General features: G+C 42.6%; 1 protein-coding gene across 5 annotated transcripts in view; it reads left to right on the top strand.

Moving 5' to 3' along the window:
- Positions 1-3022: 3022 nt before the first annotated feature.
- The window catches only part of AKAP9 (A-kinase anchoring protein 9), a 161389-nt gene continuing 138135 nt past the window's right edge, over positions 3023-26276 (top strand). For all 5 annotated transcript variants that reach the window (XM_084858883.1, XM_084858880.1, XM_084858884.1 and 2 more), the window contains exon 1: positions 3023-3258. In XM_084858883.1, the coding sequence (XP_084715009.1) occupies positions 3211-3258 (48 nt within the window). In that variant the 5' untranslated portion in view covers positions 3023-3210. The remainder of the gene's footprint in view (positions 3259-26276) is intronic.

Here is a 26276-nt window from a genome sequence, read left to right as displayed (position 1 = left end):
CAAGAATGGGGGAGGGCCACCAAATCTAGGACAGGCAGTCTACTCAGTTCCTGGACCCAAGAGCCACCCACCCACAGGACCTCTGTCTTGTTAAGCTTCAGTCTAATTTTATTAGTCCTTATCCAGCCCATTAATGCCTCCAAGCACTGATCCAGTACCTGCATGGCTTTACCTGACTCAGATGAAAAGGAGAAATACAGCTGGGTGTCATCAGCATATTGCTGACACTTCACCCCAAACCTTCTGATGACTTCTCACAGTGGTTTCATATAGATATTAAAAAGCATGGGAGACAGAATAGATCCTTCTGGAACTACATAGCTGAGCAGATGTCCCCCAGTGCCACTTCTTGGAAACAGTCCTGCAAGTAGGAGTGGAACCATTTCACCATGCTTTCAACCCACAGTGTCGATGCAGCTGGATACCATGGTTGATAGTATCAAAAGATGCTGAGAAAAATCAACAGAGACACACTCTCCCAGTTCTATTTCTAGCTTCAGGGTGACCAAAGTAATTTCAGTGCCAAACACTGAAGGCAGACTGAAACTAGTCAAGATTTTATCCAGTCATCTCCCTGCCTCATTCACAGAAGTTTACTGGGTGGGTCCAGACAATGTTGTCTTCTACTCATAACCCTCCTGTGTTCTCCCACTGCTTCTACCACCATTTTTCTTACTACAGAAAATCTGCTGAGAAAAAAGGGGAATAGCTTCACAATGTCTTCTAGTTGATATGTGCTAGAAGACCTCTGTCTGCAACCACCCTAGAAGTGGACTCTAGTCTATGATAGTTTATGCCATAATACATTTGTTAGTCTATAAGGTGCCACAAGAGTGACATGATTCTGAGGTTTGTTGTTTTTGCTGCAATACCCTAAAATGGCTATCCCTCTGGAAACAGTCCCAATTCATAGACAAGGGAACTTCAATAGGAAGGAGAGACAGTGAATGGCCTGAGACCAGACAATCAGGCAGTTCACATGACGTGTGTGGCTGCCATCTTGAATATGCAACCCCCACTTGGGGTTTGTCATGTTGTGTGGACTGGTGAGCCTGGGTTTTGTGAGGGTTAAACAACCTTTGCATAACCCTAAAACCAACCATGGGTTTGTAACCCACACTCGGGTTCCGCACAACATAACCTCCCGAGCAGCAGGCTGGATATGCAGCCTAGTGGCCATGGGCACCACAGCTCATTGTGGGTTAAATAAGCCACGATGAGCCACAGCATGTCCTCTGAACCCGGGCAGAGGGTCCACTGCATGTTTCTCAGATCCCCATCAAATTCTCTCCACTACTTCCTTCACCTCAAATTCGAGAATTTGGGAAAGTGGTAACCAGAGAAAGTAGGATGTTGGGTGAAAAGTGGGTCTTGTGTTTGATTTCTAAAGAGAGAGATGACTACAGCTCAGTCTAAGCCAGGGATCCCCAACCCTTTTGAGCTGGTAGGTACATTTGGAATGTTGAGAGAATATCATAGGTGCTCTTATAAAATAGTTGCTATGGGTGGGGGCTTGCCCATTCCCAAAATGGCTGCCATGGTGGGTATGGTCAATCACAAAACACCCATTCACAGAAGAAAAACAGGTGAGACTAAAATTAAAGTACCTTGCCCAAAAACCTAAATACAAAGCAGAGGCAGGGCCCAAGTTCCAAAATAACAAACCACTCCCTTGAACCTACAATTTTCTGCTCCAGCAGCCTTTTCACAGAAGGCAAACAGATGAGGCTCAGAGACAAGTAATTTGACAAAGAAACTGAGTAGAGGTTGGGTCTGAGCCCCAAATGCCAAATCACATATTTGTCTACACAAAGCACAATATACCATTCCATAGAAGGCACATAGGCAATGCTTAAAGGAACACATACACACAGGAAACACACACTCAAAAAACCAGGGAGAAAACACATATACACAAAAACAACCAGCCAACACAAAGACAAAATATTGCTCCTTGCTCCCCGCCCCACCTCTAGCCCGTGCCACTTCCCAGCATACCTTCTTTCTGGGTGGCTGGACATGCTTCAAAACAAAGTGCTAGGTAGTGGCCACCCACCATTTTTATTTTCTAAGCATGCCTGTGAAATGAACTTGAGCACACTCTGGGACAGAGCAGAGGACAGGAAGGCCTGGCATGCTATGGTCCATGGGGTCATGAAGAGTTGGACACGACTTAATGACTGAACAGCAGCAACAATGCCTATGAAGCTCATATGGGGTTCAGAGGCATTCTTGGAAATAAAGACGGCACTGGAGACCAGCACTTTGCCTTGCAGCATGACCACCTTCCAGTTTTTTTAAAAAAAGTTTAAGTTTAAAAAAAATGTAATAAAAGACACACTAAGAAGGGTATGGATCCTGGCAGATGTTAAGGGAGGTGCCCACCATGTTAGAGACCTAGGTCTAGACCAACAGATATCCACTATCTTTTCACATTTGTGCATCCTGGGGAATTTCAAAACATGTACTTTCCCCTCACTTTGGTTAGGCAAGCTACATCTACCAATTTTCCCTTGTCTACACAAAAGTTTGACGTATAGGAGCTATGTTCTCCTTTACATCTGATCCATCTCCTCCTAATTCCAGCCTGATCTGGAAATCACCCCCTTTAGCCTACAAGCCCTGCCCCCTAGTCCCACATCTGTGGAGGTGGACGTAGCTAATGGAGGGGACTATCCTCTGTACATGCTCAGAGGCACCCTCATCTAACTTAAATCTGACCCCCTGGCCAAACAAGCTCTTAAAGCCGTTTTCAGTCACTCCTGGCATTTCAGGGCTGAGCTTGGCTCAGAAGAAAGCCACGTTAACCCCTCACGGCTTGCCAGCGAAGAGACACGAAGCTAAACCTTGTGCCACGGCGACGGCCCACCCTCTGGCGCCGCCCTGGGGGGTAGCTCCTTTCAGCCGAGACATGGGCGCAACTCCCCCAAGGTGGCAGTTACTGGCAGCTTAGCAGGGAAAGAAGGAGGCGGAGAAGGAGGCGGCGGCGCGGACGTCACTTTCCCCGGCCGCATGTTTACGTGGAGATGAAGATGGCGGCGCCGGTGGGTCCGCCACGGAGCCTTCGGTCCTCATAAGGGGCAGGACGCGTGCGACTGAGAGCGAGGGGGATCGCGGGTTGCCGTCGTCCATTTTGGCGCCTTGGGGGCAAGTGGCCCCCGCCTTTTAGCCTGGCGCTGGGTAACGATCTGGTCTCTCCGCGCAGGGGCCATGGAGGACGAGGAGAGGCAGAAGAAGCTGGAGGCCGGCAAAGCCAAGGTAAGAAGAGACGGGAGGCGCCGGGTAAGAAGGGGGCGAGATGGGTGGAAGGCTGCGGAGGGACGGCAGTAGGGGCAGGCCTGGACGCCGTGGTGTCGAGGGTGGGAGAAATATGGGGTAGGTCGGGTGTAACGGGTGAGAGGAGGTAAAGCCTGCCGGGCCCGCCCCTCTTCCCGCTGTCATGAGCGGGTGGCTGAGCTGAGTGTTAAAAGCTGGTGGACGACTGTGTGAGCGAGGCGTGCCCTGGCATCCTTCCCGGCCTGCGCTTTCTTTGTCTGGGAGTCTCTTTTTGTGCATATCTGCTGCACGGTGATGACAGCCGTAACGCGGGGCCCTCCTTCTTACAGCAACGACAGGATCCCCATCGAGGTGCTTCCTTCTGCCTATTTGTAAGTGTAGTGATGCGGTTGGCTCGTGACAGCTGTTGCTGCTGGACAGAGACAGCAGCAGCACATGCTTCGAAAACGCCACAGGTGCCAACTGGTGTCTGTATGGCGGTGACTCTTCTGATAATGCATCAGCCACTCCAGGAGAGTTAACAGAGGGCTGGTTCTCACATTAAATAGAACAGGGATGTATATATCTTACTGTTCAAATACAACAATCAGAAGTACAATAAAACGCTGATTAAAAAACATAAAAGCAACAGAATCCAAAATCTAAAAAGAGTAGTCTAAGGTTTGTCTCCATTCAGGTCCCCCCACCACATGCAATGGGCTGTCAGGAATGCATCCACCAACACCTCTTGTATGTGTAATGTAACATGATCCTTGTGATCCTTCAGCTGCAGTACAGGGATGGAATTCATGCATGCATGGATACCCTATACGTCATATATTATGGTACATCTGATGCCGTACTGTATGCTTGGGATGCCCAGGTAGGCAAGTGAGTATCTAAACCCCATAAATGAACATGGCACTTTAAATCAAATTTAAACTGTCCCTTTGTTTTCTGTGACTGTAGTTTTTAATAGTTATTGTTGAAGAGGCGTGTTCCTGTGTGTAAAGTGCTTGTCAGTCTTTTTGCAATGATTTTGACAGCACTTTTAACTTGCATTGTGTTTTTTATCATATCTTCTTAATCACCATCATAGGGGAATGTGATAGTTTGGTTAAATTGTGTTAATGGGCAACTAACACAAAATTGGGAGGGATAGCTAATACTTTGGAAGACAGAAATAAAATTCAAAGTGATCTGGATAGACTGGAGCGCTGGGCAGAAAACAACAGAATGACATTTAATAGGGACAAATGCCAAGTTCTGCACCTAGGAAAAAGAAACCAAATGCACAGTTACAAGATGGGGGATACGTGGCTCAACCACACTACAAGCGAGAAGGATCTTGGAATTGTTGTCGATCACAAGCTGAATATGAGCCAACAATGTGATGTGGCTGCAAAAAAGGCAAATGCTCTTTTGGGCTGCATTCATAGAAGCATAGCTTCCAAATCCCGGGAAGTACTAGTTCCCCTCTACTCAGCACTGGTTAGGCCTCATCTGGAGTACTGTGTCCAGTTCTGGGCACCACACTTTAAGAAGGATGCAGACAAACTGGAGAGGGTTCAGAGGAGGGCAACAAAGATGATCAGGGGACTGGAAACAAAGCCCTATGAAGAGATACTCAAAGAATTGGGCATGTTTGGCCTTGAGAAGAGAAGACTGAGGAGAGATATGATAGCACTCTTCAAGTATTTGAAAGGTTGTCACAGAGAAGAAGGCCAGGATCTCTTCTTGATCATCCCAGAGTGCAGGACACGGAATAATGGGCTCAAGTTACAGGAAGCCAGATTCCGGCTGAACATCAGGAAAAACTTCCTGACTGATAGAGCAATACGACAATGGAACCGATTACCTGGGGAGGTGGTGGGCTCTCCCACACTGGAGGCCTTCAAGATGAGGCTGGACAGCCATTTGTCAGAGATGCTCTGACTTGGATTCCTGCATTGAGCAGGGGGTTGGACTCGATGGCCTTGTAGGGCCCTTCCAACCCTACTATTCTATGATTCTATGATTCTATAATCTTTGGCATTAAACAGAAATGCAAACTGAAATTGCCTTCACAGTGTGCTTATAAATAATGTAGGAGAACAGAGCTAGTCTGTCAGGCTGTAAGTCAAGCTATCAATTAATCATGAAAGGGCAGTTCTTGATCTCTTAGAGAGTGAGCAATGTATTACAAATAGGAGAATTCAGAGGACAGAGATAGCTGGTTAATTCTGGTATGTGTAGTAGTTTTGAAAGGTAGAGTGTATAATCCAGAGATACATGTGGGTACAGTTTCTCTGTCAGATAAAATACACCAAACCACGAGCAGTAATAAAATTCCAGCATTAAAAAAATTCACATAAAACTAATCAGTCTAAAAGTCCTGGGTGAACAAAAAGATTTTCACCTGGCACCGAAAAGAGAAGGTGGACAGCACCATGTTAGAACGTGAGCTATTGATCAGGTAACTGCATTCACATTCTCTCTCCACTTGAATTTCCCTGTCTTCAATTTCACATCATATTCCTATACTGTTCTCTAAAGTCAGGTGAGCTTAAATTCACATTGGAGCCTTACTGGGCTGGGGGTGATGCTAACAAAGAAGCTCTGTAAAATAAATCTTCAGTGTCCTGAATGCTCCACTTTCCATTTTCTAGAAGTAAGGAGAACAGAGCCAAATAAGTGAGAAGCTTGGTGTAGTCCTAGAACTACTTCAGCTGTGGCAGGGAAACTGAAACATAGCTTCTTTTCTGGGTCTCTGTTTGGCCTTCCAGGATTCACCTTCTCTTGGATTTAGAAATGAAGGAGAGGGGGTTAAACAGCACCCACTTTTCTTTCCTGCTGCTCAGCCTTGTCTCTCAGAAGTAGAGCAAAAGCCTGAGCTGTCTCCCATCCATATCTGCCATATATAGTGCTGCAGCCAGCACAATCTCACAAGAGTTCTCTTACAAGACTTCCTATTGGTAGGGTTGCATCCGTGCTGCCATGACAATGTGTCTGCAGCTCATCTTGTCACTCACATGTGGCTCTGAAGGAATGCAGGCTTCCTTAAAGCAGCCATATGTGTATTCCTGCCCGCTCTGGGTACTTTGTTTGGTTCGCCACCCAAGATGGCAGGTGGATGGGATGTGGAAGCGGTGTCTGTATCATCCCCACATGGGCGGTAATGATACGATCCCTGATTGGATACATGCGTTATACCTGTATGTTAGGTTGGAGTATATATTGTAATTGATTGTTATGCTGAAAAAGGCCACTCTCAGGACTGTGTTCTTATTATATTTAATAATTTTGCTGTGTGTGTTGCATGTTTGGAGATGCACTGTTTCATGATTTCTGTGTAAGTTCCTTTTCCTCTTGTATTCCCAGTAGATACTTATACACATATAAGAAATAACGGCATAATAAACATATTTTATTTCCTGACTGGCATAATAAAGCAACATTTCTAAATACATATTCAAAAATAGATTTTTAATGTCTTCATAAAAATATCTTGGCAACATGGGTTGTGATCAGAGATTATCATTATATAAATGTGTATAAATAGATTCCCTTGAGTGTCTCAGGTAGTTGATTTAGGGACTTTTGGTTGAGCCACATATGCATATTTCACTTCTTACATGGCATCACATTACTTACACATATGGAAAATGTTACAAAAGACTTCTAAACCATTCCTGTAGAATACAGTATTGTAAAACCAATTCATCAGGATTATACTGGTCCCTCTCCAAGATGTCACATTTCATCTGGGGAGGGATAGTGGTATTTCTCAGTAGAGATTATAGGTGAGCTCCTGTATGCTGCTTCCTTCCTTCCTGGCAAATTCACGGGCAGCAATTTTTGCTGCTATGTGTGGCAGAATGTGAATCTTGATAGAAGTTTTCGACTTTACTTGATAAGAGTTGTGCATAATTACGAACTTTCAGCCAGTTTACCTGTGTTGATACCAAATTCATTCAAAGTGACAGCCCTCTACAATCTCATGCTTGATTGCTTGGGCGCAGAACCAAGCGGAATGCAAGAATCACTACAATCTCGTGTGTGTGTATTTGTGCGTGCATGAACTTCCTTTCCTTCAGTGATTACAGACATGAGACTCAGGATGTTGTACATGGATGAACTTGGTGACATAGCTTTGTATGTGTCCTGGCCCTATTGCACTGTTAAAATAAATCTCATTATTTCCTAGCCTCTCTTCTATGTTCTATATCTTTCTTGCATATGTTCACACAAATAGCTTTACTACCTTAGAATTCAGTAATTGCTTCTTACAAACTGATTAAGCCATGGATAATTTATTAAACTGCTTTTCCTTTCCCAAGTGAAGAGATCATCCTAATTTATGTTCTTGCCACACATGTAGTCAAGTTCAAGACTGCTACTACCAGCTGCCTGCTTCCCTTTGTTCCTGAACTAATCCTCATTCCCGTGCATAGGTGTGTGTCTCTCTTTCCCTGATTGTGCCAACACAAACCATCAGCAGCAGTTATGTCTATTATTCAGCCCCTGCCAGCTCTTCTGTAGAAGCAGTGAAATTCTAGGAAATGAATAGGCAATTTTAATTAAGCGTTGGGGGTTATTATGCATATGCCATGTAGGGCGTGTACATCTCCAAACAAAACCCATGGGGTGGTGGTGAATAGTAATCTTGTTTGTAGAACAAAGAAAAGTGCTTGCATGTCTCTGAATGGTAACAGCAAATAATTACAGCCAATATAATAGCTGAGGTCCCAGCCATTGCTCTATTGTTGTGGAATTCTAATTTAAAAAATCATTTTCTCAACTGTAAACTTTTTGTTTTCAATACATTCATGAAATGCTTAGAAGGCATATTGCTGATGGGCATTTCTTTTTCCTGCATATCTATTTTCCCTTAATAAACTATGCGTGTTATAAACTTGACAGCCACTGTTGCCAGGGTAACAGTGCAATCACATACAGATTTACTCTGAGGTAAGTTCCTCTATGTTCAGTAAGGCTTACTCCCAAATAGGTTTGTGTAGGAATTACATTAATGTTGGGTACTTCCACACACTTTTAGTTTTTTTTTCTACTGCCATGGCAATTGTAGTAGCAACATTTTATTTTTGGATCATGGGAATTGCACCTTACATGCATCTCATTAGCGGAATGAGAGGTGCATGTGCCTGAAGACATATCTTCAATGGCTTACACAAACCGGTAACCTGGAGCTGAAAAGCTCTATATGCTATTTCCAATCATTTCAGCTGTCCAGTTCTACAGTAAGTTGTTTTTAGCACTCACAGATTGGAGGAGACAAATCCTGTGATGGTTTATAAGTCAAACCCACATATAGACACAGACCTGGTTCAGATGACACGACAGCCCACCATGGGTTAATTAACCCTTGGAGTGCCATCATTATAAATATGCATGCTCTGCCTGGGGTTGCCTTGTATCATCCGAACCCAGGTGCTGGGGGTCATTTGAGGGTTAAACAGCCCTCGCACAACCCCAATAACCCCTACTGCCCAGGTTCAGACAATAGGACAAGCTGGCTGGGATTTGCATATTCATAATGGAGGTGAGCATGCACCATAACTGTTGTTGTTGTTCAGTTGTAATATTAAATACTTCAAAAAAGCGAGAGAGAAATCACGGTCAGTATGTTTCAAATTAACACTCCCATCCTAAATGTATCTTCTGCAAAGTAAGTTCTACTGACTTTGATGGAGTTAATGTTCAATAGCCATGGATATTATTTTAATTTTCGGTTTATGATTCACTTATATGTTGTGAAGAGTGCCTTTCTTTCAAATAGCCACAGGAGACCAGCGATGTGGCAGGTGGGTGGGGGCAAGCTACTTGTCTGGGGGTTGTTGTTGTTCAGTCGTTCAGTCGTGTCTGACTCTTCGTGACCCCATGGACCATAGCATGCCAGGCTTCCTGTCCTGCGCTCTCTCCCAGAGTGTGCTCAAGTTCATATTCATTGCATCGGTGATGCTATCTAGCCATCTCATCCTCTGCCGTCCCCTTCTCCTTTTGCCTTCAATCTTTCTCAGCATCAGGGTCTTTTGCAGTGACTTTTTTCTTCGCATTAGGTGGCCAAAATATTTGAGCTTCAGCTTCAGTATCTGTCCTTCCAATGAGCACTCCGGGTTGATTTCCTTTAGGATTGACTGATTTGACCTCCTTGCAGTCCAGTTGCAGGTAAATTAAGTCATGATGGGCTGTTGTGTAGTGCGAACTGGCACCAGTTCTTAAAGAAACACAGGCACCAGTTCTTAAAGTTGCAAAGTTCTTATAATGACCAGCTGGAATGGAAACAGTTGAAGGAAAGGAAGAGCCAAGTGGAGCTGGTCTCTCAGCAGAGCTAATGGACTAGTCATGCAGTCTCGTTTCTCCTTCTGCTTTAACCTGATGTCTCAAGGGGAAAAAATGAAGTATTTTATTACTTGCAATACAATAATAGGGCAGATATCTTGGTATGGTGATTAATACAGTTACAAATTCTGCAATGTAGCAATAGTTTAGTTTTGTGTTTGTGTGTCTGCTACAAGGAGCATTCGGTGTAGATTTGCTTGTGGTCTTGATGTGCTTATGAAGTGATACACTGTTAATCCTATTAAATCTTTCAGCAGGCTTTTGTGATGCTGTTGATCACAATTGCAAAACTGCGGGACCTGACAGGTGCTTGTAGGATCACACTGAAGTCGTAGTTCCAGGAGATGATGATAGGTAATTTGTTAGCAACTTTCTTGTTGGAATCCCGCAGTGTTCCATATTGTGTCTTGTTAAGGCCAACTGAGTTATCTGAGTTATATTACAAGGATACTTGGAGTGAAATATTGCAATGAACCTGGCTTATGTTTCCCCATGATTTTTTTTATTTACACTGTTAATTTAAAAGAAAAAGGGGTTTCTTGGTTTGCATATAATTGTTAATGTGACAAAACTAAATGACCCACTCTTTCCATACCACAATTATATTCTTTAATCAATATTACAACATTTTTCAATATGTATGAAGTCTCTTGGACTGAAATTAAATTCAGTGTTATACTCAGTTAATAAATGCCAATCCTGCAGAAAATTATTTTTCCCACCTCTCAATCTTAACACATACTTGTGTATGTTTGTTCGTCATTAAAGTATCCACACATTTTGACATGAATTTTTCTTTAGGACATTGCATGTGGGAAAGCAAAATATTATAAAGAGGTAAAAGTTAGTTTGCATATTGTGTTAGGGTATCTTTGGTAAATTTAAAAGTTGATTATGTTGATATAAATCCTGCTGACTGTGATTTTAAAGGTTTGACCAGTTTTGATATTGTTGTTGTTGTTCAGTCATTCAGTCGTGTCCGACTCTTCATGACCCCATGGACCATAGCACGCCAGGCCTTCCTGTCCTCCGCTCTCTCCCGGAGCGTGCTCAAGTCCATATTCATTGCATCAGTGATGCTGTCTAGCCATCTCATTCTCTGCCGTCCCCTTCTCCTTTTGCCTTCAGTCTTTCCCAGCAAGTTTTGATATTACTGCCCTCCATTTTAAAAAGTCAAAACTCCATTTTGGGAATCTGCAAAGCTAGCTATCTTAATTTGGTATGTAGATTTTTCTGTCTGTCATCCAGCAACAAGCCTGATTCTCCCCTCCTTTATCCTGTTAAGTTAATGGTGGCCCAGTCATTCTTAAGCACCTGAAACTATCTAGAGGAATATCCCAATTTTAGGCCAGATTAGAAAGGAGACAATTAAATATTCTTCCTACATCCATCAGTTTGTGGGAGTTTGTCTCCTACACTGGGGTTTGCTGAATGGCTTTTCACAAGCTCTGCCTCTTCTCAGTCTCTATAGGCAGTATCCCACACTGTGTCATTCCATTAGCGCAAGTGACCTTGCACTAGCAGAAACTAGGTTCTGAACTGTGTGCAAGACAGGAATCCAACTAAAGTTACGTTTGTACAAGCGGTTTTGCATAACTCTTGTGCAGTGCTTTGTAAATTCCCATTGTGCAACTGGTTACACAATTGCCCAGTGGTCCAAAAGTAATGGGCAACCGCTAGCACTATTTGAGTTTGCGGAATGTTGCCTTTGGATACTATGCTATGACTTCTGATCTATATGTGTGCATGCAAATTAAGACATTACTATAATTGAAGTAGTAATACAATCTATTCCATTATAGTTGGGAAGATGCCGGGCCTGTTTGCACAGTCACAGAGAGGGAAATAAGCAACAGTGACTTATTTCCCCTGCTGCATGTGCCGGGACTGTTGTAGTGTTTTGCAGTGGCTTGTTAACTATGGCAGCAAGCTACCCTCACCAGGTTCACATGACATGGCAAGCCGCACCAGCGAAGGTAATTATGCAAATCCCCCTGGCATGTGCAGCAGGGGAAATAAGCCATCGTGCCTTATTTCCCCCCTCTGTGATCATGCGAATATGGTCACTTTGACATGTATGTCTGCTCAGTCTGCTCTCCAGGTGCTGGTGATGGGCAACTGTAAGCCTCCTGTTCTCCCTTCTTTAAACGGAACTTGGATGGCACAGTCTTTCAGACAGAGCAAGGGTGGGCAACTTGTACATCTCTGAGGGCTGTATGTGCCATTGGGTGAGCAGCCATGTGCACCCACTCACTGTCATACACGTGTACCCATGCACACACACACATGCAGACACTGTTCCAGCCCCATCCTAATCCAGATTGCTGGGAGGAGGGGGCTCTCCTTCCAGCAAACTTTATCCAGGTTGCTGGGACAGGATGAGGTGAAAACCTTCCCCCCATCCTAGAGCTCCTGCTCATGATCAGTGAGAGAATGGAAAGGCTTTACCCTCACACTATTTCCAGCAATCATGCTGGGAAAGAAGGTGCACAGGGGTGGCTTTTCTTGCATGCTCTCTTTTCTAGCATAAGCAAGTTCTGCTGGGAAATGGGCACATGAGGAGAGGCATCCTTATGGATCCTGTTTTTGAGCAGAATCTGCTCAGTTCTATGAAGTAGGGAAGTATTTTGCCATATCTTTTATTGATATTTTGGAATTTAATTTCCTGAGAAATAAGTCTATTCTTTATTTCATTAATTGCCCTTGGGATTTGAACCTCTGCACTAACCTATGTGCTGTAAACATTCTGCTGTGCTATATGCGAAAGATAAATATTTTGGTTTGGTAGGAATCTGAAGCCCTAGAAGAAAAAGAGGCACCCCAAAATGCATAGAAGGCTAAAAAGAAAGGGATATTTGCAGTGTTGACAAGCAAGAACTATGCTTTGACTAAAATAATAACTAAGGAAACATCTGGGGGTACAACGTCAAGAGGCTGGTAAAAAAAAAAAAAAAACACCTCCCAGAGTTCCTGTACGTATCAACTGTATGTGACGTCTTTTTTTCATCTGGCCCCATTTCTGCTGTTTTTGTTATTGACTCAGGACTGGATGTAGATGAGCCATTGAAATAGACTGCAGAGAAGATTCGAGATAATGATGGATGGCAGGTTCTGTGACCTAGAGGGAATGGCAACACCTGTTGTTGAGGAGGTTTGTCCTCCCTTGATCATTGAGCATTATAGCTTCAGAATACTCCTGTTGTGAAGATCATCATTGGGTTTTAATCGTGGTAAATGCATTTTCACTAAATTTCTCCGCTGAGGGTAATTGACGTCTTCATTTGAAGTGCACTTACATGGACTAAAGAACAAAGGCAGTTTTCATAATATAAGGAGAAGGGCTGGTGGGTCTAAAGAACATATGATATTTTACATGCTTATACAGTCTAGATTGATTCCGTATTGTTATTTTCTGAGGTGTAAAGGTCTTCCTGTAGGAGTTGTAAAATATAATGTAAAAATGTTTAATTAAAAATGTAGAAGGCAGCCTAGTTAATTTGGCAGTACTTGAATCCCATGTGTGTGCGGTTTGTTAAAATGTCAAGAATTTACTCTTTTGCATGTATCTTCTCCGTTCAGATTTGGCACTTGCATGTAGCAGCTGCCAGTGCCGCAGCAGGCCCGCTGCTGACTGCTGCTCTGGTTACTCTTATTCCCCACCCCCCAGTACTCCAGAGGCCAGCTGGCTGCAGTTGGGAGCTGATATCTTAATTTCCCACAGTGTTCCCAATGTGAGACTATGACCTGGTTCACATGACATGACAGTTAATTTACTGCAGGGGTTGTTGTGTCCTATTGGTTGCTCGCAGGCACCGTTTTTTCATGGTGCCTGCAGCTGCTCAGCTTGCCCTGAGTTGTAGTGTCCCACGAACCCAGGCAGCAGGGGTTGTTTGAGGGTTAGACAACCCTCAAATAAACCATGGCTTGTTTTAGGGTTATTTGAAGTTATTTGGGTTCATATGTAACAACCCACAGCAAGTTGGGTACCTGTGGGCGCCATGCAGAAATGGTGCCCAGCACAATGCGACAGCCCCCATGGGTTAATTAAGCCACAGCAGGCTGTCGTGTCATGCAGACCAGTCCTGTGTTGAGGTAGCATTGTGGGGAATTTAAATAACAGCTCCTGGGCATGTAGCACTGGTTGAGGTGCTGCTGCCTCCATCACTATCAGGTAAGCCCACCAGGGTTTGCACACATAGAAGGGGATCCAGAGAACACTTTGTCAAGAGCCCCTTCAGACATGGAGTTGGCCCTTCCTCTGCTACCAGAAGCTGTAGCAAGGGAAGCAGGAGGGAGATGGACACTAAACATTGTTTTGAACAACTTGTATCTTATTCAGTGCAATTTGAAGAACACAAGAAGAACCATCCTGGATCAGACCAAGGGTCCATCTAGACCAGCACGTTCTAGAATTATGAAAGAGAGAGGCTTTGAATCAACATATATTCCTTTAAAAAAATTAAATTTATTTTATTTTATTTTCTATATGTTGATGTGGGGAGAAGCGTTGGGAACTGCAGTAGGGGTTGAAAAACAGGGGAACCACTAATATGCATACAGAAGCAATTGCATGCGCTTAAGGAGCTCTTGGAACCCTAGTTAGATTACTTTCCCCCTTTGTCTTTAGATATGGGCAGGTTTGCACATAATGCAAGGGTTTGTTTCATAAGCTTTGGTTTGAGGTTGGCTTGTTTAGCAACTGACTAAAGTTTATTTTCAAACAGGATTCTTGGTTCATATGACAAGCTGGACATTGGGGAAAGTCAAATTTATTCCTCATCCCTGCTGTGCGGAAAGAGAGAGAATGGGGGAACGTTAAAACCCGAAGTTTTGCTCTGGCTTGTAGAGGCTCATGCATATAACGTAAAGCACGGTTTAGTGTTACATGTGAACCTGGCCACTGACTTGCACATGGAAATACTTGTTTTCCCTTTACAGACCTTGTTGAAGCATGAGTCTAGACTTCAATTTGACCTACACGTGAGAAATTTGATTCATACAGATAGCTGCCTTTATGCTGCCTTTCTTTATTATGCCCCAAAGCCTTTAGGGTTTGTATTATATTTCCAAAATTGTTGGTCTAGGGACAAAATGAGTTGTGCAGATGACAGTCAGTTTATTTTCACAGTATTTGCATCCCTTTTTTGGTAATACTTTAACTTACTTTGAAAGCATTTTAAATATATCAAGGTAATGTTGCCCTTCAATTTTCTTGAATTTTATTCATTTTCCTCCCAAGATGTAGCTGGTAGTCTTTATTACCTGGTCCTGTGAGATGGTTGGTCTCTTGTATTAGTTAATATTTGATCAGGAGTATATTAGTTGTTGTTGTTGTTGTTTAAATCACTGAATTAAATTAAATTTTTAAATCAAGGATTGACTTTTCCAGACATCTACTATGTATGAGGTGTGCAAGAGATGGCTCTCTGTGCTTGGTGTTTGATTGACGTACACTGCTTGGAGATTGCTGCAACTGTTGCTGTTCTTACATGCGTTTGCATTTTTATAATTGGCTCCTATGTAGAAAACACAGATGGTGTAGACTGTGCTTTAATCAGAAGCATACAGAAAGCCAAACTGTGTTTATCCAGTATTTTAAATTTGATTAGATATCAGACATTAACTATATAGATTAGAACTGTTTCAATAATAGTTGCTCAGATAATTCTTTTTCTTTCATTATTTAACAGTCTTATATCCTGCATTTCCACCATTTAAGTATAAAGGTGGCTCACAAACATGCTTGAATAAAGTTTGTAGTCTAAGAAGGGACACACTTACACACAGGCAGATCTACCACCCAAGAACGAAGCAAGTGTTTCTCTCATGCTAGGCCTGGTATCTATTTTATGTCCTGGCTGGTTTGGCCTGCAGAGAGCAAGCCCTCCCCATAAGCACCCAAATCAAATCTAGGAGTTGCTCAGATAATAACGGTTCAGCAGGCTCTCCCACTGCCTGAAGCAAGAGAGCACACGTGTCACCATGTCATGCCTCCCACCTCCTTTACCGATGAGCCATGTGCCCTGAGGATCACCTAACAATATCCTAGGATACTCCTCCCCTGCTTGATTCTGACCAAGGATTGGCAGGGGTGGGGGAGTGGAGCAATTTGCTTCTCCTCCTGTTCTGCCATCTGAGGCAGGGGCTTCACTCTGCCTCATGGGTGGGCTGGCCCTGCAGTTCGGGGCTGCAGTTCAGGAAGAGCATACAGAACTTCCTACAGAATACTGGTTTGTTCTGTCTTGAACCTTCTCTGGATCCAACCCATGCTTTTGTATGTAATGCTCTCAGACTTCTTTTATGTGCATACCTAGGACCATACTTCAGGTGATGGTAACTGAGATTCAGCTATTTAAAAAAGCAACATTAGTAATAACTGAAATATTCCTGTTGGAAAAAACTTATTTGCTAAATACTTTTACAGTGATATTTATTGTAACATTATCAGATACCATTCCAAAGAGCTGTGCCCAAGACTACATAGAATAAGTAACCAATGAAAATAAGAATACAGTAGCCTGGTTTGCACATAATGCTAAGCTATTGTATGGGCTGTTGAATTCTGGGTTGTTGTGATGTGTGACCGCAGTCAAATCTTGAGATGTTAACCACAAACAACCCAGAAAGACCTGGTTTGCACATAACAACAACCCATTGGTTTAAAAACTGATGGGTTTTTGTGCAGGAGTAGAAGAGAGTGGGTGTGCTGCCTGCAGCATGCCTGGCTCTTCCACTTTCACTCAGCAGCCTACGATCAGCTCCTGCTCAGTGTGGCATTGGAACCCAGACTGCTGGGTTGTTTAGGGGCTAAATAACACACTGGTTAATCCATGGTTTGTTGTTGGGTTAACCTCTGGGTTGTTTTGTCCCTAAACGGTGTGGGATCAGATGTCATGCTCAGCAGGAGCCAGTTGTAGGTTGCTAGGCCTCTTGTAGGTTGTGGATTAAAGTGGAAGAAATGGGTACACTGCAGGCAGCGTGTCTGCAGTTGTCCTTATGTGTGAACAGCCCCAAAGAGAACCTGTGGTTTGTTGTTCGGTTGTGAACTGTGCGTTACTTAAACTACGGATTGTCATTAAGTATGAACCCAGGCTACTGAGGCAGCAAACAAGAGTTGTCAAAAACAACACCACCAAGGTATTTGGGATACAGGGAGGGAGCGGGCAAAGGAGGGAAACAAACAATCCAGGAATTGAGAAAACAAACCATTGTTTGTTCAGTTGTCTGTCAGGCAAATCTTGGATAGCGGAACAAACCATGGGATAAATAAACTGTGGGTTAGCATTATGTGTGAACCATGAAATCATTCAGAACAGCTGAATTTCAATAGAGCTGAAACATTATAATCATTTAACTCTCAAGTGCCAGTTTGTTTGTTTTTTTAAGTCTTCTCCTGCCAAATAAAAACTGTAATGAAGGTCTTAAAAGGAGAGTTTCAAGGGAATGCCACAACAGAATAGCCACAACAGAAAAAGTGCTAGTTTGCATCCCTTGCAAAGTCTCAGCTAGGTGGGAACATAAAGTCTTTCCTGTAGAACTAAACAAACTGGCATGGAAGAAGGTAATGAAGAATTCAGTCCTAAACGTAGGATCCAGATTTAGGCACGTGCAACTGAGCTGGTGGAAGCAGACTTCCCTGCTTCTTACTCCCCATGGGAGTCCCTCCAGCCCCCTGAAAATGTGACACAGAGTCAGGAGAGCGCTGAAGGGGGTGAAATAGGACGCAGAGAGGGAGGGGGATCCCTCAAAATGGAGCAGAGCCATCTTCTGTGAGTGGAGCACTTGTGTTTATGGAAGGCAAATCCTGGATCCAACCCCCTGATTTGATGATATTTAAGCAATTGCGCTAGGCTGACATGCACTAACGTTCTGAGAAGTTATAAAATAATGATTTAGCAGCTCGTACTGTATCAAAGGCATATTGCCAGAAACAAATGGTTTGACAGAGAAGAATTTGAAGACTTTCCTCATTAGATGACTTGTTTCTACCCATTCCCAGGTACTGAATGCTGTTCTGGCTAGGTTTACCATGCCAAATCTATCTATCTATCTATCTATCTATCTATCTATCTATCTATCTATTTATTTATTTATTATTACACTTACATCCCACCTTTCTTCCATTGTGGAACTCCAGGTGGCTACATGTAGTTCCCAGGTGGTCTCCCCTCCAAGCACTGACCAGACCCAGACCAGCTTAGCTTCAGCATGGTGTCTGCCTCATGTTCCTTCAGACTAAGCCCTGGAACTTCTGCTTATGTCTTGTGATCTTGTAGTGCAAAGGGCTAAGCTAAGGAGACCTGTTTACAGCATACTTTGGATGAAGTTTATAAGAGTGACGCATTCGAGAGAGAGAGCAAACCTTTGAAATGCTTGAAATTATCTTAATTCTGTCTTTCAGCATAAGAATGCGCTATGCCATGCATCCCTGGTGTAAGTTTTTTGTTGTCTTGTAGACTAATCCACCCCTTCATGGGTCACTGCTTGTTGTGGCGAAAGGGCTTGCGTAATTCAGTGAAGCCATGAGCTATGCTGTGCAGGGCCACCCAAGACGGACAGGTCATGGCGGAGAGTTCTGACAAAATGTGGTCCACTGGAGAAGGAAATGGCAACCCACTCCAGTATTCTTGCCAAGAAAACCCCATGGAACGTATCGCAAGGCTAAAACATATGATGCCGGAAGATGAGCCCCTCAGGTCGGAAGGTGTCCAGTATACTACCGGGGAAGAGTGGAGGGTATTTCCAAGTAGCGCCAGAAAGAGTGAAGCGGCTGGGCCAAAGCCGAAAGGACACTCAGCTGTGGATGTGTCTGGCGGTGAAAAGAAAATCCGATGCTGTAAAGAACAATATTGTTTAGGAACCTGGAATGTCAGATCAATGAATCAAGGTAAGCTGGAGGTGGTCAAACATGAGATGGCAAGATTGAACATGGACATCTTGGGAATCAGTGAACTAAAATGGACAGGCATGGGCGAATTTAATTCAGGTGACCATTATATCTACTACTGTGGGCAAGAATTCCTTAGAAGAAATAGAGTAGCACTCATAGTCAACAAAAGGGTGGGAAAAGCAGTACTGGGGTACAATCTTAAAAACGATAGAATGATCTCAGTATGAATCCAAGGCAAACCATTCAACATCACAGTAATTCAAGTCTGTGCCCCAACCACTGAGGCCGAAGAAGCTGAGGTTGATCGGTTCTATGAAGGCGTACAACAACTTCTAGAATTAACACCAAAAAAAGATGTCCTCTTCATCATAGGGGATTGGAATGCTAAAGTAGGAAGTCAAGAAATCACCGGGATAACAGGCAAGCATGGCCTTGGTGTACAAAATGAAGCAGGACAAAGGCTAATATAGTTTTGCCAGGAGAACACGCTGATCATAGCAAACACTCATTTCCATCAGCACAAGAGGCGACTCGACACGTGGACATCACCAGATGGTCAATATCGAAATCAGATTGATTATGTCCTTTGCAGCCAAAGATGGAGAAGCTCTATACAGTCAGTCAAAACAAGACCTGGAGCTGACTGTGGCTCAGATCATGAGCTGCTTCCTGCAAAATTTCGGCTGAAGTTGAAGAACGTCGGGAAAACCACTAAACCATTCAGGTATGACCTAAATCATATCCCTGATGAATATACAGTGGAGGTGAGGAATAGATTTCAGGGATTAGACCTGATAGACAAAGTGCCTGAGGAACAATGGACGGAGGTCCGCAACATTGTTCAGGAGGCAGCAACTCAATTCATCCCAAAGAAAAAGAAATGCAAGAAAGCCAGGTGGCTGTCTGATGAGGCTTTACAAGCAGCTGAGGAAAGAAGGGAAGCGAAAAGCAAGGGAGAAAGGGGAAGATATACCCAACTGAATGTAGAGTTCCAGAGAATAGCAAGGAGAGACAAGAAGGCCTTCTTAAATGAACAATGCAAAGAAATCGAGGAAAACAACAGAATGGGAAAGACTAGAGATCTCTTCAAGAAAATCGGAGATCTCAAGGGAACGTTTTGTGCAAAGACGGGCATGATAAAGGACAAAGAAGGCAGGGACCTAACAGAAGCAGATGAGATTAAGAAGAGGTGGCAAGAATACACAGAAGAACTATACAGGAAAGATCTGAATGTCCCTGATAGCCATGATAGTGTGGTCACTGAACTTGAGCCGGACATCCTCGAGAGTGAAGTCAAGTGGGCCTTAGGAAGCATTACTAACAACAAAGCTAGTGGAGATGACAATCTTCCAGCTGAGCTATTTAAGATCCTAAAAGATGATGCTGTTAAAGTGCTGCACTCAATATGCCAACACATTTGGAACACTCAACAGTGGCCACAAGACTGGAAAAGGTCAGTTTACATTCCAATCCCAAAGAAGGGCAACGCCAAAGAGTGTTCAAACTACCGTACAATTGCGCTCATTTCACATGCCAGCAAGGTTTTGCTCAAAATCCTACAAGCTAGGCTTCAGCAGCATGTGAACCGAGAACTACCGGAAGTACAAGCTGGATTTCGAAGAGGCAGAGGAACTAGAGATCAAATCACCAACTTTCGCTGGATCATGGAGAAAGCAAGAGAATTCCAGAAAAACGTCTATTTCTGCTTCATTGACTACGCTAAAGCCTTTGATTGTGTGGATCACAACAAACTGTGGCAAATTCTGAAAGAGATGGGGTTACCAGACCACCTTACCTGTCTCCTGAGAAACCTGTACGAGGGTCAAGAAGCAACAGTAAGAACCAGACATGGAAGAACCGATTGGTTCAAAATTGGGAAAGGAGTACGACAAGGCTGCATATTGTCACCCTGCTTATTTAACAGAGATGCAGAGTACATCAGGAGAAACGCCGGGTTGGATGATTCACAGGTCGGAATTAAGATTGCCGGGAGAATTATCAACAACCTCCGATATGCAGATGATACCACCCTAATGGCAGAAAGTGAAGAGGATCTCAAGAACCTCCTGTTGAGGGTGAAAGAGGAGAGTGCAAAAGCTGGTTTGAAACTCAACATTAAAAAAAACGAAGATCATGGCATGTGGCCCCATCACTTCCTGGCATATAGAAGGGGAAGAAATGGAAGCAGTGACAGATTTTATTTTCTTGGGCTCCAAGATCACTGCAGATGGTGACTGTAGCCATGAAATTAAAAGACGCTTGCTCCTTGGGAGGAAAGCTATGGCCAACCTAGACAGCATAGTAAGAAGCAGAGACATCACCTTGCCGACAAAGGTCCGTCTAATCAAAGCTATGGTTTTCCCAGTAGTAATGTATGGCTGTGAGAGCTGGACTATAAGGAAGGCTGAGCGCCGAAGAACTGATGCTTTCGAACTGTGGTGCTGGAGAAGACTCTTACGAGTCCCCTGGACTGCAAGGAGGTCAAATCAGTCCATCCTAAAGGAAATCAACCCTGAGTGCTCATTGGAAGGACAGATAATGCAGCTGAAGCTCCAATATTTTGGCCACCTAATGCGAAGAGAAAACTCCCTGGAAAAGACCCTGATGCTGGGAAAGACTGAAGGCAAAAGGAGAAGGGGACAGCAGAGGATGAGATGGCTAGATAGCATCACTGATGCAATGAATATGGACTTGAGCACGCTCCGGGAGAGAGCGCAAGACAGGAAGACCTGGCATGCTATGGTCCATGGGGTCATGAAGAGTCAGACACGACTGAATGACTGAACAACAACAATCCCTTGTTGATGACATTAATACTTGAACATCTGTGCATTCAGGAAATTATTCCTCAAATAATCTGTGTTGTGTTACTAATAAAGGCATCTCTTTACAAACTGTCTTTCTCATTGAATTGAGCTTCTACAAATCCAGTTAATATTTGATTTAAAAGAAGATAGTTAATAGACAAACGTATTTAATGGGGCTGTTAGCATGACACGACAGCCCACCATGGGATATTTAATCCATGGTGAGGCTTGGGTGTGTGTTGGATGCATGCGGCTGCCATTTTAAATATACAGCCCCTGCTCAGGGGTTATTGTGTTGTGAGAACCTGGCAAGCATGGGTTATGGGAGAGTTAAACAACATTTGCATAAACCGTGGTCTGTTGTTTAACCCTTGCATAATCCACACTTGTCAGGTTTGTACAACACAACAAACCCCAAGCAGGGGTCAGATATGCACTTTGATGCCTGTGGGTGTGGCAGCTCGTTGTGGGTTAAATAACTCATGACCAGCTGTGGCATGTCGCCCGAACCTGGTCACTAACGTTTTTGTCTTAGTGGTGCTTTTAAATGAGTATAAATCTTTATTGTTGAAATCAGAATAGTATTTTTAGACTCACAGGTCATATGTTGCACTTATGACGGAGCCTTCAAATATTATAACACTACTAGTGGTTATTAAATGATGATGATTTTTAAAGTTGTGTGTGAGAGATGTATTTATCTTTCATCACAGACAGCTAATATGAATGAATGGCACATTAAACAGAGGGCCCAGTCCTCTCATCCTCTGCATTGTTTCAACCCCACAGGCTGCTATGTGTGTGAGTTCTCTACTACTGACTCTTTCCGTGTCAGCAGTGGAGGGCAGTGGGGTAATGAGAGAAGAGCAATGAATGGAGGGGAACTGCAAGCCCATAATGGTTCAGATATGGTTCTGACTAGATTGGGCCCATATTCTTTTTATTCCTGTTCTAAGGTTGAACTTTAAAAAATAGAAGCAAACCTAACTTCATTATATTATTTAAATAGCCAACTTTCTGCATTCTGTTTTTTTGTATGCTCTTGTAACATTATGGACTGGATAGGGGCATGTTGACACAACACTATAGGGAGTGTCTCAGAGGAAAGGTCTTGGAGAAGGGGAGATAAAGGGAGGAAAGAGTCAGCGAAGGAGAGAAAGGAAGGAGCAAAGGGCCTCATACAGGGTACTTGTATTCTACCCCTGATATTTCATGGACAGTTACTCAATGTGTTAATAAAACATTGATATGTGATTATATGAGCACAGATGTAAATAAATGATACTATTGTCATAAAGAGATGATATGCTGTCATGGTAAAGGAAGATGAATATTGTCTCTTCTGGGCTTGTTTTTGAGAAATGCGTTTGTGTAGCTGTGGAAGAATCAACCCCATGTCAGTACTGCTTTTGGAAACTGAATGCCGCTCAGGCAGGGGCTCAAAGTGGTTAAATGTCCAGTAGATGAGTAATTGACTAGTCATGCCAACTGGGCTTGCACCTGTTTCTTGCAGCAGACGTGAAGTGAAATAATTGCCCTAGTAGTGCTAGGATTGTCAGTAATTTTTCTCGTGACAAGGGGCTGGCATACTTAGTGATATTTCTGATTAATCTGATGTGTGCCAAAATTTCCCACTATCTTGTAAACCAGTAAATAGACACATTATATTTACTGTATCACCAGAATGTTGGTTCAAGTACATCACAGGCGTCTTTCATTTAGTCAAATAACATTTTGATGTTATAGTCAGCATTGGTAATATTTATGGGACCTTGTTTGTCCTTTATGAATTGTGGTATATTAAGTGTATTTGAAGCATTTAAACCACAGATTGATAAGACTGAGTTAAAATTATTGTTCTGCATAAGACCAAGCAACATCACTCTTTGAGGTGCTATTTTACTAATATTATTAAAGTATTCATTAATATTTTAAAACCTTAGTGCAGCAAGATTAACTTGTTAAAATCTTAGTGCAGTAACATTTCAGTAAAACAAAACCTTGAGGTGTTTTTTATTTGCAAAAGTATCTATTTATAAATTCCAGTATACACATTCAATCATCTGTACTTTTCCTCCTGACTAAAGCTCAGCTAGTGAGACTTGAGAAAGAGAAATGTATTTATACTAAAGAGTAGAATTAATCCAGATTATAAAAAAGATTTTGGGAGATTTGGTAATACTTTTAGGGCGCAATCCTATTCAGATAGGCGGCCACCTTCAAACTCAGAGGTAACTGCCTATCCAAAGCAGAGGAGGAGAAGCATGGAGGGGATTGTTCCCTCCGCATTTCTCCTGCCCTGCATTTTCGGCTAGACATCCGACTGCGGCTGTCTAGCCGTGGGAAGGCTGAGCGGGGGAGGAGGCTGCTGTACGACACATTGGATGTGTTGTATAGGAATTTCCACCCTCCCCACCCTGGAATGCCCCCCAGAATGACCCTTTTTGGCTGCTCCATGCTCCTCTTGTGAGCATGGAGGATGTGGCTGTTCCGCACTGCCTCTGAGGCAGCGCTGAATTGGGGGGGGGGTCGGTTTCCTGAAAACCAGATATCCTATGGCCGTCTAGTCGCTGTCTAGCGGCCATAGGATTGCTCCCTCCGTGCCTGAATCGTGTACTTTAATTGAAACCAAATACAGAGTATCTTTTGGTACTGAAACATTCTTTTGTGTTCTATAGTAGAATATATTTCTATTATAATAATGTTGTTTCAGATATACTGTTAAAATGTAGTTAATTCTTTCATACAGTCTAGAATTTAAAAAAAACTACTTTAGACATGCCCGGTGGGATTTTTCACTGTTTCTTTTCAAACAGAAGTTCCCTTGTGCCCCATCACAAATTTGTCTTCAGTGTTCCCTCTGTTTCAGAAATGGTTTGCCATGTTGCATGAAGAGAGCTGATGTTTGTGAAGCAAGCCTGTAGCCCACTTTGTTGCATGGAACTAGTTGTACTATTCTTTGGATCCCAGCTACTGTAAATGTCTGAAATCTTTTAGAACATACTTTGCTTTGTTGACACACATTGAATATCTCCTTAACAATTTCTGCTAACTAATGATAGTCAAATGTTTCCATTTTGCTTCTTTTGACATTCCAATAGCCATGCTGATTCTGTAATGAGTTAGAAGCGAATTGGTTGTGGTGTGATGTCTTAAAGTGGAAAAAATGTTTTGCATTCAGAATTTCACAACTTCTCATTAAAAGCCTAAAACATCATGTGGTCAGTTAGCCAAGTATTTAATGGTTAAGAAGCTACTATCCCCTGTCCCACCTTGAGAATTAAATATAAAGAATTACATCTGTTCATTGATTGTAGTTACTACCTGTGTTTCTGGACTAATAAAACAATGCACTGTAATCAATAGGACACTTATTCATATAAATGGGCAGATTTGCATCCCTAAGTAATTGTTGGATGTGATACTGGCTTTGTAAAAGGCTAGGAGAATTGAAATACATTCTTTCTTCTCCTAAGAGGATAAGTCTCTTGTGCTTTCTATTGTTTACCTGAGCTTGATGGGGATAGCAACAAATTAACTGGAGAGGATATTAGGGAATTTCTAGTCATGTGTGGTGTTGGTTTTGTTTTGTTAGGATACTAATGAAATACTTGTCTAAGCTTTCAGTAAATTTATAAGAGTTTGCTAATTTAAAAGAAGAAAAGGCTATGTTAATTGAGTAAGCTAATTAAGAAGGCAAAGAAGAGCAGGAGGAAGCAAGTGCTAAATACGTAGGTGAACATTTTTGGCTCAGCAAATCTCAAGGTCCTTCTGTGAGTGGAGCAGGAGCCATATGCCGGGTTGTCAGCAGTCTCATCAAGGAGTGGAGACTGCAGAATCCAGCTGGGGAAATGAACTGTCTGTACTTGAAGGATAAAAGTAGCTAGTTATGTAGCATGCTATGGCTGATCTGCAAATACTGTATTCTTTTTACTGGTGGTATTTGCTGCTAGGTTGAGTTTAGCTGATAAATGAAACAAATGGCTCATGTTCCAGCATACAGCAACTGAGAAGTGAGATTTTTTGTTGTTGGATCCTTTATGCAGTTGTTGGATCCTTTATACATTTGAGTGTGACGAAGAGCTTGAATGGAGGCCTGGCTGTCTGGACTGGTGAATATCTTGAACACAGTATTCATGTATTGTTTAATCTACTACTATTGCCTCTTGACATCTGTTTTCCAAATGCATGATACTTTTGTATATCTTAATATATATCATGGGTCTTTGCTTCTGTTTGTACTTCTTTTGTCTGTACAGAACAAAGTAACATGCTTTGTCAGAAAAAGTGGACTGTGGTGAACTTCTTAAGGAATACAGTCAGGTGACAAATAGTTTATGGGTTGTAATGTTTAATTCAAGGTAACAAATTAGTTGTTTTCTTGCTGGGAGCTATATTTGGTTCCAGCTAAGAAAAATGTATTGTAGTGGTTTAGTTTGAAAATCCATTTCTATCTCATTAAAAGTGATAAGCTGTGCAAAAGGCATTGACTTACAGTATTTCAATAGCTTAGGTACTAATTGGTTTTCAGCTGTGCTTTGTCTGGTTCACCTGTGAGTTTTTGTTCATAGGCATGTTTTGCTACAAGGTAAGGTGTATGGTAATTTTCCTGCTGTGACACAATTGTTGGATTTATCTCTGTGCTTTGCATTCAGAGATAGATTTCATTACTTTAACAGACGAAATCTTTTAAAACATTAATGAAATAGTTTTATAGGACATTACTGTATTGCTTAAGAAGAACTATGGGATTGAGGATAGGGACTGCAAAGCAGGTGAAGATCCGGTCATAGTTTATGAAATAAATATATGCATTTAAATGTTAGTGTATTGTTTTTATTTCTAAGTGGGTAAATTACTGGCTGTTATGAAGTCTGCATGATCAGATAAATATGGATCACTACATGTTGATGTTCTGATCATATTACATGTTGCTGTTGTGATGTTATTTTCATATTTCATATCCAGGGTTATTTAATATG

Source organism: Heloderma suspectum, chromosome 5 (assembly GCF_057233095.1).
Source record: "Heloderma suspectum isolate Gila_16-S chromosome 5, 16-S_ref, whole genome shotgun sequence".
NCBI classification, from domain to species: domain Eukaryota; kingdom Metazoa; phylum Chordata; class Lepidosauria; order Squamata; family Helodermatidae; genus Heloderma; species Heloderma suspectum.
This window is presented reverse-complemented; position numbering and strand designations above follow the sequence as displayed.